At 41.5% G+C, this 14895-nt stretch overlaps 1 protein-coding gene across 1 annotated transcript; it reads left to right on the top strand.

The window, feature by feature from the left end:
* The first annotated feature begins 639 nt into the window (after positions 1 to 639).
* LOC308364809 (interferon-induced protein 44-like) lies at positions 640 to 14106 on the top strand. The gene is made up of 8 exons (XM_080838058.1): positions 640 to 732; positions 10300 to 10805; positions 10935 to 10986; positions 11615 to 11810; positions 11972 to 12124; positions 12350 to 12521; positions 12663 to 12763; positions 13886 to 14106. The coding sequence occupies exons 2-8, from the start codon at positions 10322 to 10324 to the stop codon at positions 14072 to 14074; spliced, it is 1347 nt and encodes a 448-aa protein (XP_080694184.1). The 5' UTR covers positions 640 to 732; positions 10300 to 10321; the 3' UTR covers positions 14075 to 14106.
* The last annotated feature ends 789 nt before the right edge of the window (positions 14107 to 14895 follow it).

Here is a 14895-nt window from a genome sequence, read left to right as displayed (position 1 = left end):
GGCCCCCGCGGAGAGGACGCAGTTAATTAGAATGACCTGTAAGCCGTGGAGGAAGACTGGGACGATCGCAGGAGGTGAAGAGTCCGGAGCTTCTGAAGTTTAGTCCTTACAAAACGAGGCCATACAGGGAAGTGAGGAGTGACTCTAGTGGAGAGAGTGATAGGTGCAGGCATAGACATCATATAGGATGTCTATGGGTGCAGGTAATCAGGCAAGCAGGGGGACTCGGAAGGTGACGCAGGTGAGTTTAATAAGTAGGAGGCGTGGCAGGAGCAGGGCACAGCGCTGGCATGACAATTAGTAGTCATATGTCCTTGTCCTGGATTCTTTTTCATAAATTCTGTGTCCCACTGGTTACATGTGACTGTCTATTCTTACATGTGACTGGTACATCAACATGTGAATTATATGACCACCTATTAAGTTATTACTCTTTAATCAGTGCAGCAGCAGCACGATGCCGCGTGACATTGTATGTTTTTTAGATACTAGTAGCTTTTAACTCTCTAAATAACCAAACAAATAAATAAATGAAAACCATGGGAATAGTCATCAGTTTCGTGTCACGTGACGTTAATCACCCACACTAAACGTTACCCTTAAGTTTCGATTCTCAGAAACGGTGGCACGCGTGTTGATCTTTTGTTGCGCAGCCCTTCTAAAAAAAACTAAATTTTTAACATTTAAACAAACCGATCTGTGGATAACGTTATTACTGGAACACTGAAACTGGTAAGTATTGTATTATTGAAATGTAAAGGTGTCTGTTGCATATATGAAGTATAGAGGCAATTCATGATGATAGACGTTCAGATTTTCAAGTAGGCTGTAAAGTGCTGTAGCTACTGTGGACAAGAAACGAAACTGCCTAATCGGTATCATCTTGTAGCCTAACTAAGACTAGACTTAGACTTCTTATTTACAGATTTGTATACAAATGCTAAGTGAGAAGACCAACTGAAACATTGCACATACTGTGAAATGTGATACAGCCTGCTAAAACAGGTAGGGAGTGGCAAGCTGCTTTGATGCAATAGTATGGAGTAAATAAACTAAAAAAAAGGTTTGGAAACGTGTGGATCATGCATTCGTGGAATGAGCAACAGTATTCAATCTTGTTTTGAGTTGCTTGGTGGATCGGATGGTTCTCCCACAGTATTAAGGAAAAAACATGGCCATTTTTACACTTTATTCATTTTGCACTGTCGGGGAGGTATGTTTGTCTTCATTTTACGGTAGTGCGGCCACGATTAGGGACCATGCTGCTATTGGTCAATCTGCGATTTCGACTTCCGGCTCCAAAAAATATGCGCATTTTCAGCGCTTGCATGTCAAGAAACACAATTACTAGGTTTCACTCGATAAAATGGTACACAATTAGCATTTTCAGCGCTTGCATGTCAAGAAACACAATTGGTATGTTTCACTCGATAAAATGGTACACAATTAGCAGTTAGGTTTCAGTCGATAAAATAATAAATACACTTTTTTTCATTTAGGAGACAAACTGCCACACAACTAGTAGGGAAGTTTCAGTCTTGCTACAGCAGGGAGACGAACCTACAATCTTCTCGTTTCTAGACTGCTTCTAATTACTAAACTGCTTCTCTACCTCCTTGACCACTGTCGGTTTACAGTGATGGGATTATTTATTTGGTATTTTTGCGGCCCATAAAATTAATTATTATTTATTATTATTAGTTAAGGCACTGGTAATATTGGCATGGTCCATACATACACGTACCTGTTTAGGCAATGTACAGCTAATATTGGCATGGCCCTTACATCTACCGACCAGTTTAGGCACTGTACAGCTAATATTGGCATGGCCCTTACATGTACGGACCAGTTTAGGCACTGTACAGCTAATATTGGCATGGCCCTTACATACACGGACCAGTTTAGGCACTGTACAGCTAATATTGGCATGGCCCTTACATACACGTACCAGTTTAGGCACTGTACAGCTAATATTGGCATGGCCCTTACATGTACCGACCAGTTTAGGCACTGTACAGCTAATATTGGCATGGCCCTTACATGTACGGACCAGTTTAGGCACTGTACAGCTAATATTGGCATGGCCCTTACATGAACGGACCAGTTTAAGCACTGTACAGCTAATATTGGCATGGTCCTTACATGTACGAAGCAGTTAAGGCACTGTACAGGTAATATTGGCATGGCCCTTACGGAGCAGTTAAGGCACTGTACAGGTGATATTGGCATGGCCCTAGTTAGCAGGTAGATTTCAATTGATAAAATAATAAGTAAGAATCATTCGTTGACATTTACATATTGATTTAGCATACGCATCAGCAGGGACACTAATTGACACACAAGTAGTAGTGGAGCTTTAGGCGTCGAAGCAGATGCTTCAGCAGGGAGACGAACCTACAATCTTCTCATTACTAGACTGCTTCTTATTACTAAACTGTTTCTCTACCTCCTGGACCACTAAGAGCCACACAATGGTGCCTTAACTGGTTGGTAGATGTAAGGGCCATGCTAATATTACCTGTACAGTGCCTTAACTGGTCGGTAGATGTAAGGGCCATGCCAATATTAGCTGTACAGTGCTTTAACTGGTCCGTACATGTAAGGGCCATGCCAATATTAGCTGTACAGTGCCTTAACCGCTCCGTAGATGTAAGGACCAGGCCTCGACACTAACGGTTGCCCAGTTGCCCCGGGCAACCAAAATGTGTCGGGTGGCAACCAGTTAAGCACCCGTGGTTGCCCCCGTGGCAACCACACAATTTCCCCACATATTTCATGAAGTCTAATTAATAATAATTTTGTTATTATTCTTAGTGCAAACATGATATTTTATCGGTGGTATTTCATCCGTGATTATAATTATGAATGTGTTCGGTTTTTTAATGCGTCGCGTTTTGTTTTGCCTGGGATTCCCACTCCCAGTCAAAATAGTTATATTTCACCTGCGCAGGCTAACGTTAACTCACTCGCGATGGCTCGTCAAATGTCGGCAGCTAAACAACTAAAATGATTTCAATTTGGCATTAAGCCAAATCAACCAAACACGCCAACCACTGTCAACGTTGTTAATTTTGGTCAATGATGGCGAGAACTCCGAGCCTGACCCAAAAAGGAAGCGGGGTTTTGTGAAGGAATGGGAGGCGAAGTACCACGGCCTTTATGAGGAAGCAGGTAGATTGTTCTGTCGACCCTGCTTAACATATCCTGCCTTAAGCGACCGAAACAGTTCCCTGGTCCAGGGAACTCCTCTTATAGAACGACAGGGCTAGACAAGCACTGGCAGTCAAAGCCGCACGCTCAAACTTCTAAGCGATTTGCAGAGGCACAACGTGCGGAGGCGGGCACTCCTGCGATGCGAAAAATGAGTGACGCGCACCACTCGATTCTCATCAAGCTTTTCAACACGGTGTATTACATCATGAATTTTTTACACTTTTTAAACACTTTTATGTTCTGTTCTGTTCTTCTTCACATCCTGTTAATATGTTATGAAATTACATTAAATGCAATTTTCTTTTGAAAGAATAGCTGTGTTATCATCAATTTAATGCAAAAACAGAAATAACTGAAAATAACAGGGCGTTAAAATTGGGGCAACCATTTTCTGGGGTCTGGCAACCAAAATATCAAGCCTGGTTGCCCAGTTGGCAACCACTTCAGAAAGTTAATGTGGAGCCCTGGTAAGGACCATGCTAATATTACCTGTACGGTGCTTAAACTGGTCCGTACATGTAAGGGCCATGTCAATATAACCTGTACAGTGCCTTAACTGCTCCCTAAATGTAAGGGCCATGCCAATATTAGCTGTACAGTGCCTAAACTGGTCCGTGTATGTAAGGGCCATGCCCATATTAGCTGTACAGTGCCTAAACTGGTCCATGTATGTAAGGGCCATGCCAATATTAGCTGTACAGTGCCTAAACTGGTCCGTGTATGTAAGGGCCATGCCAATATTAGCTGTACAGTGCCTAAACTGGTCCGTTCATGTAAGGGCCATGCCAATATTAGCTGTACAGTGCCTTAACTAATAATAATAAATAATAATTAATTTTATGGGCGTCACAAATTCCTAATAAATGATTCTGTCACTATAAACTGACAGTGGTCCAGGAGGTAGAGAAACAGTTTAGTAATAAGAAGCAGTCTAGTAATGAGAAGATTGTAGGTTCGTCTCCCTGCCGAAGCATCTGCTTCGACGCCTAAAACTCCACTACTACGTGTGTGTCAATTAGTGTCCCTGCTGATGCGTCTGCTAAATCAATATGTAAATGTCAACGAATGATTCTTACTTATTATTTTATCGATTGAAATCTACCTGCTAACTAGGGCCATGCCAATATCACCTGTACAGTGCCTTAACTGCTCCGTACATGTAAGGGCCATGCCAATATTACCTGTACAGTGCCTTAACTGCTCCGTACATGTAAGGACCATGCCAATATTAGCTGTACAGTGCCTTAACTGCTCACTATATGTAAGGACCATGCCAATATTAGCTGTACAGTGCCTAAACTGGTCCGTACATGTAAGGGCCATGCCAATATTAGCTGTACAGTGCTTAAACTGGTCCGTTCATGTAAGGGCCATGCCAATATTAGCTGTACAGTGCCTAAACTGGTCCGTACATGTAAGGGCCATGCCAATATTAGCTGTACAGTGCCTAAACTGGTCGGTACATGTAAGGGCCATGCCAATATTAGCTGTACAGTGCCTAAACTGGTACGTGTATGTAAGGGCCATGCCAATATTAGCTGTACAGTGCCTAAACTGGTCCGTGTATGTAAGGGCCATGCCAATATTAGCTGTACAGTGCCTAAACTGGTCCGTACATGTAAGGGCCATGCCAATATTAGCTGTACAGTGCCTAAACTGGTCCGTACATGTAAGGGCCATGCCAATATTAGCTGTACATTGCCTAAACTGGTACGTGTATGTATGGGCCATGCCAATATTACCAGTGCCTTAACTAATAATAATAAATAATAATTCATTTTATGGGCCGCACAAATACCAAATAAATAATCCCTTCACTATAAACCGACAGTGGTCCAGGAGGTAGAGAAGCAGTTTAGTAATTAGAAGCAGTCTAGAAACGAGAAGATTGTAGGTTCGTCTCCCTGCTGAAGCAAGACTGAAACGTCCCTACTAGTTGTGTGGCAGTTTGTCTCCTAAATGAAAAAAAGTTTAATTATTATTTTATCGACTGAAACCTAACTGCTAATTGTGTACCATTTTATCGAGTGAAACATACCAATTGTGTTTCTTGACATGCAAGCGCTGAAAATGCTAATTGTGTACCATTTTATCGAGTGAAACCTAGTAATTGTGTTTCTTGACATGCAAGCGCTGAAAATGCGCATATTTTTTGGAGCCGGAAGTCGAAATCGCAGATTGACCAATAGCAGCATGGTCCCTAATCGTGGCCGCACTACCGTAAAATGAAGACAAACATACCTCCTGTCGGGACCTCAGTAGCGTGTGGAAGATCCATACGCATCCACAACAGCTTGGCACCTCCTCCTCATGCTGGTCATCAGCCTGGTCACACACTGCTGTGGGATGGCGTCCCATTCCTGAACCAGGATTTGTCGCAAGTCAGCCAACATGGTTGTGTTGCTCACTCTGGCACGTACAGCACGCCCAAGTTGATAGTATTGTAATACTCCAGACAGTCTTGGTCAAACAAACTCGTGGGAAACTTCCCGTGCTTTATTGTTCAAACAAGCATATAACAACCGATAGGCCGTATGGTGAACCCTGTTATCGTTTCATCCCGCTCCACAGACGGCGAACTACACAATCTTCAGCTCATAAAAAAGAACGAGTCGTGCTGAGCTACCAAAAAAAAGTTCGCCGCTTACTTTTGTGTCGATTGTCGATACGTCTATGTTTTATGCAGAACTAGAGCCTTCGCAGCGTAATAAGATTTTGGTCGCGGGTGGTGGCACGGTTCGACACGTGATCGTTCTACACCAATGAGGTAGCTGCTTTTTGTAAACAGACTGGCAAGATGGCGACCACCATGGTTTGAATTTACGTAACAGATAAAGAGGAACACATCCAAACATCCTCAAAATCGGGCCAAAGGGATTCTAAACAGTGTTGTATACCTAGCCACGTCCAAGAAGAACAATGAGGCAAATATACGATGATATTATGTTTATGTTAAGTCATTTAAATCAAGTTTGAAATACATGAGAATACGCCTGACTGAGGATCTAACATGGACTGTGAACACCCAGCAAACAGTGGGGTGTACTACGAATCTCGTTACAGATAGCCGGGCTATCTAGACATAGTGAGGCTTGCTAAAACCTTAACTGGGGCTATAAGTTAAGTGGTACTACGACCGCAGCTATGTGATATATTTGTCAAACTGGGTTTGGATAGGTGGAGCTTCCCCTGTAACATATGACAGAATCTTACACGTGAGATCGCTTGTTCAGTAGGCGGTGTTTTCACACGATTTGAGTTTTACTTAGCACAAAATCTCCTCCCGACCAGGTTTACTTGCTAGCATAAGATACCATGGTGATGTAGCGACGCAAAAGAGAACAACGTTCGTGGTACTGCATACCTATCTCTCTAATCGAGTTTCGTAGTACACCCCACAGCTGTGGATAGTGTCCTGACGGCATCATCACTGGCCATTGACTTTTCAAAACACTGAGGTCAGGCAAAAAGCTTAACACCAAACAAAATGTCACTACATGCTTTACGTTAGTATTTCTATGTATGTGACAAATAAACCTCCTTCCTTGTATCAATAAAAGGCAGCATTGTACTTAAACCAATGACCATTTGCTAATTCAGTCATTCATTCATTCATTCTTCCACAAATGAATACAACACTGATCAACCATATAAACAATCTTTATGAAAAATATGAAAACAGTACAAAACAGAATTAAAGAATAACAGATTAAGGACACTCAGTCCTCACTGTCAGTGTCAGGACAGCTATCAAGTTCCTCACTTTCTTTCGAATTGGCACAATAACTGTAATGACATAAATCTGTAACAAACATCACACTATCAAGAACACTGCCATCCTCCTTATTGCAAAATAATACATGTACAGTATGTGCACACAAGGTCAATAAATGCCTTCCTCAGTTGGCTCATCCTCAGCACCTCTTGGCTGATCAGCAGCCTTTGACGGATTACCCTTTCGCAGAATAATTTATAGCTCAGATCAAATGTTGACATGATCCTTACAAAAAATATAGAAGAAGATATGTGTTGTGAGAGCTTTCGTTGTGAGATCCATGTTGTGAGAACAAACTGTCTCAATCATAGGACACACATTGTACTCTATGTGTTTTCATAAAATTAAGATATGACTTGCTGTTCTGTATATTCTCTGTAGCAACTTTTGTGGTACTGCACCTCCAGAGCCACACAGTCTCTGTCCTTGATGTGAATGAGGATGCTCTGGTCATCCTTTACTTCAGCTGCTTCCTGCAACTTGCCTTGTACAAAAGAAAAGAAAAAAGAATTTATAGGGGTATCAAAGGCATTCGAAGATATCTTTTGTTTTACATTTTCTGTCGAGATTTTTTCTTCTTCGGCTAATACGATGGCTACCATGCCGCTTCTGTTTACTCGAGCTCAGCTGACATACTAGCTATCTGATTCGTTCCTTCTGATGACGTCTGAACCGTGGCACCTCTCGAGGCGAAAAGTATTATTACGCCTGCCGAATATGTACATACGCCTCGGAGACACTAGTTCTTCATTAAACGTTGTGCATTTGAATAGCCTTGCATTGCGAAAAACGGCGAACTTTTTTTTAAATCCTTAACATAACTCATTCTTTTTTATGAACTGAAGTTCGCTTAGTTCGGAGCCTGTGGAGCGAAGTTAGGTTTCTAAAGCACTTTTCGAGGGTCACCTTACGGCCTAGTAGGACAATGCTCCATGCCACACAACCAGGTCAGTAGGCCTAAAGGTTTGGATGAAGGACCACCAGATCAGGACCCTCTCCTGGCTAGCCCAATCTCCAGACCTGAATCCTATTAAAAACCTCTGGAATGTAATAAAGAGGAAGATGGATGGTCACAAGCCATGAAACAAAGCCGAGCTGCTTGAATTTTAGCGCCAGAAGTGGCATAAGGTCGCCCAACGGCAATGTGAAAGACTGGTGGAGAGCATGCCATGACACATGAAAACTGTGATTGTAAATCAAGGTTATTCCACCAAATATTGATTTCTGAACTCTTCCTTAGTTAAAACATTAGTATTGTGTTGTTTAAAAATGAATATGAACTTGTTTTCTTTGCATTATTCGATATCTGAAAACACTGCATCTTTTTTTCTGCAAATAAATGCTCTGAATTTGAAATTTGGTAGAAATGTTGTCAGTAGTTTATAGAATAAAACAAAAATGTTAATTCTACTCAAACACATACCAATAAATAGTAAAACCAGAAAAACTGATCCCCCCCCCCGCAGCTGTATGAGACATACTGGTTTTGAACTGCCCGTGGGAAGAATAACCATATATAATAGCCATCCTTGATTAAAAGATCTGTTTTCGCTGTCTTTTTCTTTTAAGAGCACGCCATGTGAAATTACTTTTTTTCCCCTCAATTATGTATCCGACTACTGTCTCGTCTCGTCCCTCCACTGAGTGTTTCTCACTCAGTCGAGTCGCAATGCTGATCGGAACGCACAGATTTAATTGGCTGAGCAACATCACGTGAGATTATTTATAACGGATGCAATTGTTCTGAGTTTCCTGGGCCGATAGTCCAGTACTGGTATAAATAGAAACGCTCCCCATTGAAAGGTATGATATATTTCTCAGTAATGTATCGGTTAAATGTATAGGCCCGGGTCCGGATAGGATGGCGTCTGGGTCCGGACACGGACCGCGGTCTGCCTATTAGTGACCTCAGCACTACTCTGAACTTCAAACTGTCTGCCGAGTCAGGAAACACTTCAAAAAGTAAAAGCACTGGTTACGAAATAGGACACGATCCCGCTATGTGTTATTTAAGCAATAAGCCCCAAGAGGCCGTGCTTTGCGCTGATTTTAGAACAGGTAAGGGAGTTGTTAGGCACGACGCGAAGCGGAGTGCCGTTAGACCCCCTTACCTGTTCTAAAATCAGCGCAAAGCACGGACTCGCGGGGCTTATTGCTTTTCTAAACCTGTTACTACACATATTTGATATGGTTTCATAAATAAAGACAATTCAATTTAAGAAACAATAGTTTAATGATAAACCGTCATTCTTCCGCCACTAAAAATTATAGTTCCTAAATAAATCGTTGCCACGCAACCCTTGAAGCAACGCAACAGCCAGATGGAACACTGGGTATGAAATGCGCTATATGAATGCCTTGCCATTCGCTGCGCAGTAATATGGAATGTAATCAGGTCAAATTGTAAGGTAATGCTGGATTTTACAACGGCTTTTAGCCAATCACAATCAAGGATTTGAACAATCAGGTTTAGAAATATTGTGTAGACAGTAGAAGCAATAACTCTCTAAATAACCAAACAAATACATACATGAAATCATGCAAATACAATCATCAGTTTCGATTCACAGAAAGCACAAACACGTGACATTGATCAAGCATACTAAACGTTGCCAGTTGACTTCCGATTCTCAGTAAAGTTGGTACAAGTGTTGATCGTAGCCTTAAGAAAACGTCTAATCCTGTGTAGCCTACGTGCGATTCCTAAATAACGCAGTCCTTCCAAAAAAACTTCGTTTTTAACATAATCAAACCAATCTGTTCATAACGTTATCACTGGAGCACTGAAACTGGTAAGCATTGTATTATTGAACAGTAAAGGTGCCTGTGGCATATGCTTTACGGAGTAACGTGGCAATTCATGATGATAGTTATTCAGATATTCAAGTAGGCTGTAAAGTGCTGTACTGTGGACTAAGACGAAACTTCCCGATCGGTATCATCTTGTCGTCTAACTAAGACTAGACTTAGACTTCTTATTTGCAGATGTTTATTCACATGATAATTTAGGTTTATTAACGAATAGGCTAAGTGTGAAGACCAGCATGTTTTGCCTTTGTTTCAAAATAGTAAGATTACAACTTTTGCAATTATCGTGAAACATTGTATTTCATATTCCTTCCCTAGAGAAGGCTACAAGCTTCTTAGAGGGTATGGTGGCTTGGCGGTTGACATGAAAACATTGTATTGTTGTACTAACTTAAACTGTTTCATTGTTACAATAATTGTTGCAATATTTTGTGTTCTCTGCAATAGTGTTGCAAGTGCAAAGTTGTATTAAGTAATTCACTTTTCTGCAAATGTTTTTGTAGATTGCCATCACAGAGAACCATCATGAGCGTTGTAACTTCCAGACTGACCAGAAATCAAGAGAAGAAGATCAGTTCTATGTTTGGCCATGCCAGACTCAGTCTAATATACAAAGCTAGTGTCCATGGCTATAATGCTAATTTTTTTTTCAATAAGTGCAGCCAACAAGGCCCTACCCTGACAGTTGCCTACAACAATACAGGATTCTTATTTGGAGGATACATTAGTAAGGACTATGCACGAACACAAGTCAATGTTATTGATGAGAAAGCTTTTTTGTTCAGCCTTGATGGAAGGGAGCAGAACCCTAAGCCTTATCGTGTCATAAGTGGCACTGGCCAGGCCTTCACTGATGGAAACACTGGTCCAAATTTTGGATCTCTGATTTTCCTCTACAACAATACAGCCACCGTGCACAGTAACCCTGGGAATTTTTTCAACTTTGATCCATTAAAGATGCATGGAAATGATTTACAGTTGACTGAATGTGAGGTCTACAGAGTTGAAGGTGAGTAGGATGTTAAGCAACATAATGTTTAGATTATTATAATATGTAGAATATTGTTAATGCAAAGTTTGCAGTATTTCTTTTTTTAAGTGTATTTAAAGTGGAATCTTTTTCCTTTGTTCCCTGTAGAGTGTGGTGCTCTCCTGGCAAAGCCTTGGAGGGTTATCGCATGGAATCCTGAGTATATAATTTTAACTTTTTAAAAACCTATCAGCCACACTGAACACTTTCTCTGTCCTTGTTGTTTTATACAACGGCATATTAGGGCCACTGTAGGTGAAAACAATTCATGGGGTGGAGGATAATGTTTAAAGAAAAGAAAACTCACAATTTAATAGATTAAAGACAAGATCAATTTACAAGAAAACTACCTGTCATTAACATGTCTCCGAACGACAGTGCACACATATTTCCCATACTCTCTTCATAACTACTGATTGGTGACACAAATAAGATAGACAAAGACACTGTAAAAAAAAAAAAGGATGATAACGCATAACAACCTGTGCCAATGGGATAGGAATGAAACCGTTTCTGTCTAACTGAGAAGCTACACAGCACCCATCAGATTTGGAATATTACACTGGCCCCCTACACTGGCAATGTATTTATTTTATTTTTTTAACCTACAATGGCCTTAATATGCCAGTGTAGTTTTGCAATGGGATTATGAGAAAATGGTCATGTTTAATTAGGGCTTGACTCCTTTATTCTACTAAAACTTTGTTAGAATGGTCCGTTGGTCTGGGCTTTTTGCACCCGTGCTGCATCAATGCAGACAGATGAATAATTAATATGATTGTTTTTAGGAAGAGAAAAGACCTTATGGACACCATTGCAAAGTGGAAGCCTGACATTAATTCAGTGAACCAGATCAGTGTGCTGCTTGTTGGTCCGGTGGGGGCTGGGAAGTCCAGCTTCTTCAACTCTGTGTGTTCAGTCTTCAAAGGACACGTGTCAAGTCAGGCCAACACAGGCACTGCAGGGACCAGTCTGACCACAAAGGTACTTATGATTAAAGTACACAAGACACACAATTCACATCTGAATGGACTCAGTCCACATTTGAATGGTACTGCTAATTTTCCTGTTAAAAAAGCCTTGTCAGGGGGCGCTTGCATGGCATAAGTATTGCGTACCTGATGGAATATCTTTGTATCTGTCAGTACCGCACCTACTCTATCAGAGGAGGCTGCAAGGGAAAGCCCCTGCCAGTTGTTCTGTGTGACACCATGGGACTGGAAGAAGGGGTGAATGCTGGTCTGGACATAGATGATTTCACAAGCATCCTCAAGGGAAATGTGCAAGACCGCTACCAGGTAACACTGGTTTGTTGTATGGTTTAGTACTTTTGGTTTGTAAAATATTCTGGAAGAAGAACATATTAGGTGTATGGAATAGCTTTCTGCTGAATAGATTAGAATAGATTTTTAGTGGGAATTTTGATCAATTTGGATTAAACTGCCAATGATAGGTGTAGACCATATCTTCTATCGCAGTAGTTCATAATATGAGCTGAAGAGTCTGCTGTATTACTGTTCCAGTTCAACCAATCAATGCCCTTGCAAGAAGACGCTCCTGGTTTCCGCAAATCTGTGACGCTGAAGGACAAGATCCACTGCGTGGCCTATGTGATTGACGCCTCCAAAGTCAAACTCCTCCCAGACAGAATGATAGAAAAATTTGCTGCTTTCCGCAGAAAAGCCAACCAGCTAGGTCAGTGTGTAAAAATGTCATCCCTAATGATTATTACTACTAAATTATCCTGTATGTGAATTGTACTCTATGTGAATACTGTACATAAGATATAATATGTATGAGAAAGAAAGGCAGATTATTTTGTCCTCTGTGTCACAGGTATTCCCCAACTTGTGCTCATGACCAAGGTGGATGAGGCTTGTCCTTTAGTTGCAGAGGACCTGACAAATGTTTACTGCAGCAAAAACCTTGAGACAATGGTAAGAGTATACGTTTATCTTTTCCCTCGGTTCAATTATTACACTTTTTAAGTCTGAATATGTGCAAGCCTTTATCAATATGGGTCATTGTGTATTTGACACAGTATTTCACAGTCACTTCCTCTGTTGAATTATTACTGTCTTTTAGACAGTAACCAAATAAGGGAGTTTTTAGTTGACTTACTTGGTTAAATGTAATCAAATGAGGGAGTTTTAAGTTGACTTCCTTTGTTCAAGTACTTTATTGAGCACTTAAACTTACATCTAACTCAACAAGATGCACACCGTGTTGTAACTACTGACCAGCTTTGGTAGTCGCTAGCTCCGACCAATGGATCTCCCTCCCCAAAAGTCTATCTCTCTTCCCCGTTTCTCCATGTCTTAATCTTAATTCCCGTTTCAAAAAAGAAAGTCCGTGTTGGACATGTTACCAATTCTGAGAGGTAACCTTAAACTTTGATATGTCTATATAACTGTATAAGAAACATCTGCCTTTAGGGTTAACACACCTATACTTTGTCCTCTAGTTGATTGCACAGCACACCAGTTAGGCCATAAAAGATCCTGGCTACAGCTTTTACTCTATGAATGACATGATGAGCACAGTGGTGTTTGTCATCCCAAAGGCACACAACTGCATAAGGTACTCACGTGCCAAGTGGGGAAAAGAATGCACGCTCTTATTTATGACATTTAAAAAACGAAATACCAATGGATATTCTGGAAATCATCTCAATATCCAGGATGTAGGACTAAGGATCAAATATGCCTGTCAAGCTGATGATCGGTTTTGAAGACCCAGAGGGTTTTATTGGAAATCTGTAGTTCACAGAAGAGGATCTATGTTCAAAGTTAATAAATGCTACAATAGCATTTTAATTTAAATATACGTCCTTTGTGTTGATCCACATAAATTCTGTGATTATACATTTCATTATCCATTATTACAAGCTTCAGTCTTAAGAGGGAAGAAAAAGCAATCTATCATGATTAATCAGAGCAAATTGCGCAATTCATTTTTTAAATATTTTTTAAATGTGATTGATAGCTTTGATTGATATGTTTTTTTTCATATCATAGTATGCATTTACAGTTATCTGGCTTGGGACTTTGTTCTTGTAGATGCGTGAGGCTGCTGCCCAACTGGGAGTGTCCATGTCAGCTGTGATTCCGGTAAAGAACTACAGTCAGGAGCTGGAGCTGGACCCACTCACAGACATCCTGCTGCTCACTGCTGTCAACCAGATGCTTCGGGTGGTAGAGAGCTACTTCGATGATCTCTTCCAGGACGAAGTAGAGAAGACTGACTAGGGGTCTCAGTTTGTGTAGTCCCACTTATTATTGGGGGCTCGTCCTGTTTTGAATTTGGATTATTTTGGTGGTGCGCGTTAGCTTGTTGTCTTCGTTGTGGCTGGGCACAATTTAGAAAACTGCTGGACCAAAGGAAGGTAAGTTGACGTGCTGGTGTAACGGTGTTGGAGCTAAGGCTATTTTGTTCCCCTGTTAGGCACAGCAGCGTTACTCCTTTGGGTTTCGCTGGTTTGTTTTTTTGTAGTGTTGGGGTGAAAGCGGCTAGAGCGTTTGTCTCGGGAGCATGGCCGTGGTGATGGGGTGGTTGCCAGTAACTGGTCGCTTCCTCATGCCAGCGGTATCAAGTGCATAAATACCCACCGCGAGTAACCACATGAAGACCAGGGTTTGAGTTAGGTGGTATTTTGTAAGGCAGATAGAGGGGACGCTCTTGGTTGCCGTGTTCCAGCCAGCATGTTGACTACTGCGTTCCGTTGGTCTGGGGTTTTAAGAAAAAAATGTAACAAGGAAAAAAAGGGGGAAGTGTGCATAGCAGGGCACCCTGCGTTGCCGGCAGAAGGAGTTCTCCCCCTCGGTCAGTGGCAGTGACGGAGAGGGAAGAGCCTTACGTTTGTGACTCAGGCATTCTAGTGTGTAAGTGAATGTCTGTGCATCAGGCAAGTAAGGCAGTGTCTGTGCCTCAGGCCTGCTGGGGTGTAAGAGTGTCTGTGCAATAGGCAAGTAAGGTAGTGTCTGTGTTTCAGGCCTGCTGGGGTGTAAGAGAGTCTGTGTATCAGGCAAGTAAGGCAGCGTCTGTGTATCAAGCCTGCTGGGGTGTAAGG

This window comes from Sprattus sprattus, assembly GCF_963457725.1.
Source record: "Sprattus sprattus genome assembly, chromosome: 4".
Lineage (NCBI taxonomy): Eukaryota > Metazoa > Chordata > Actinopteri > Clupeiformes > Clupeidae > Sprattus > Sprattus sprattus.
This window is presented reverse-complemented; position numbering and strand designations above follow the sequence as displayed.

Bases quoted from the DNA above. Each gene is read 5' to 3' on its own strand.
- LOC308364809 (XM_080838058.1), top strand. From the start codon at position 10,322: ATGAGCGTTGTAACTTCCAGACTGACCAGAAATCAAGAGAAGAAGATC. The intron at 11,811-11,971 runs GTACTTATGATT...TGTATCTGTCAG, and splicing joins GGACCAGTCTGACCACAAAG to TACCGCACCTACTCTATCAG. The intron at 12,764-13,885 runs GTAAGAGTATAC...TTGTTCTTGTAG, and splicing joins GCAAAAACCTTGAGACAATG to ATGCGTGAGGCTGCTGCCCA.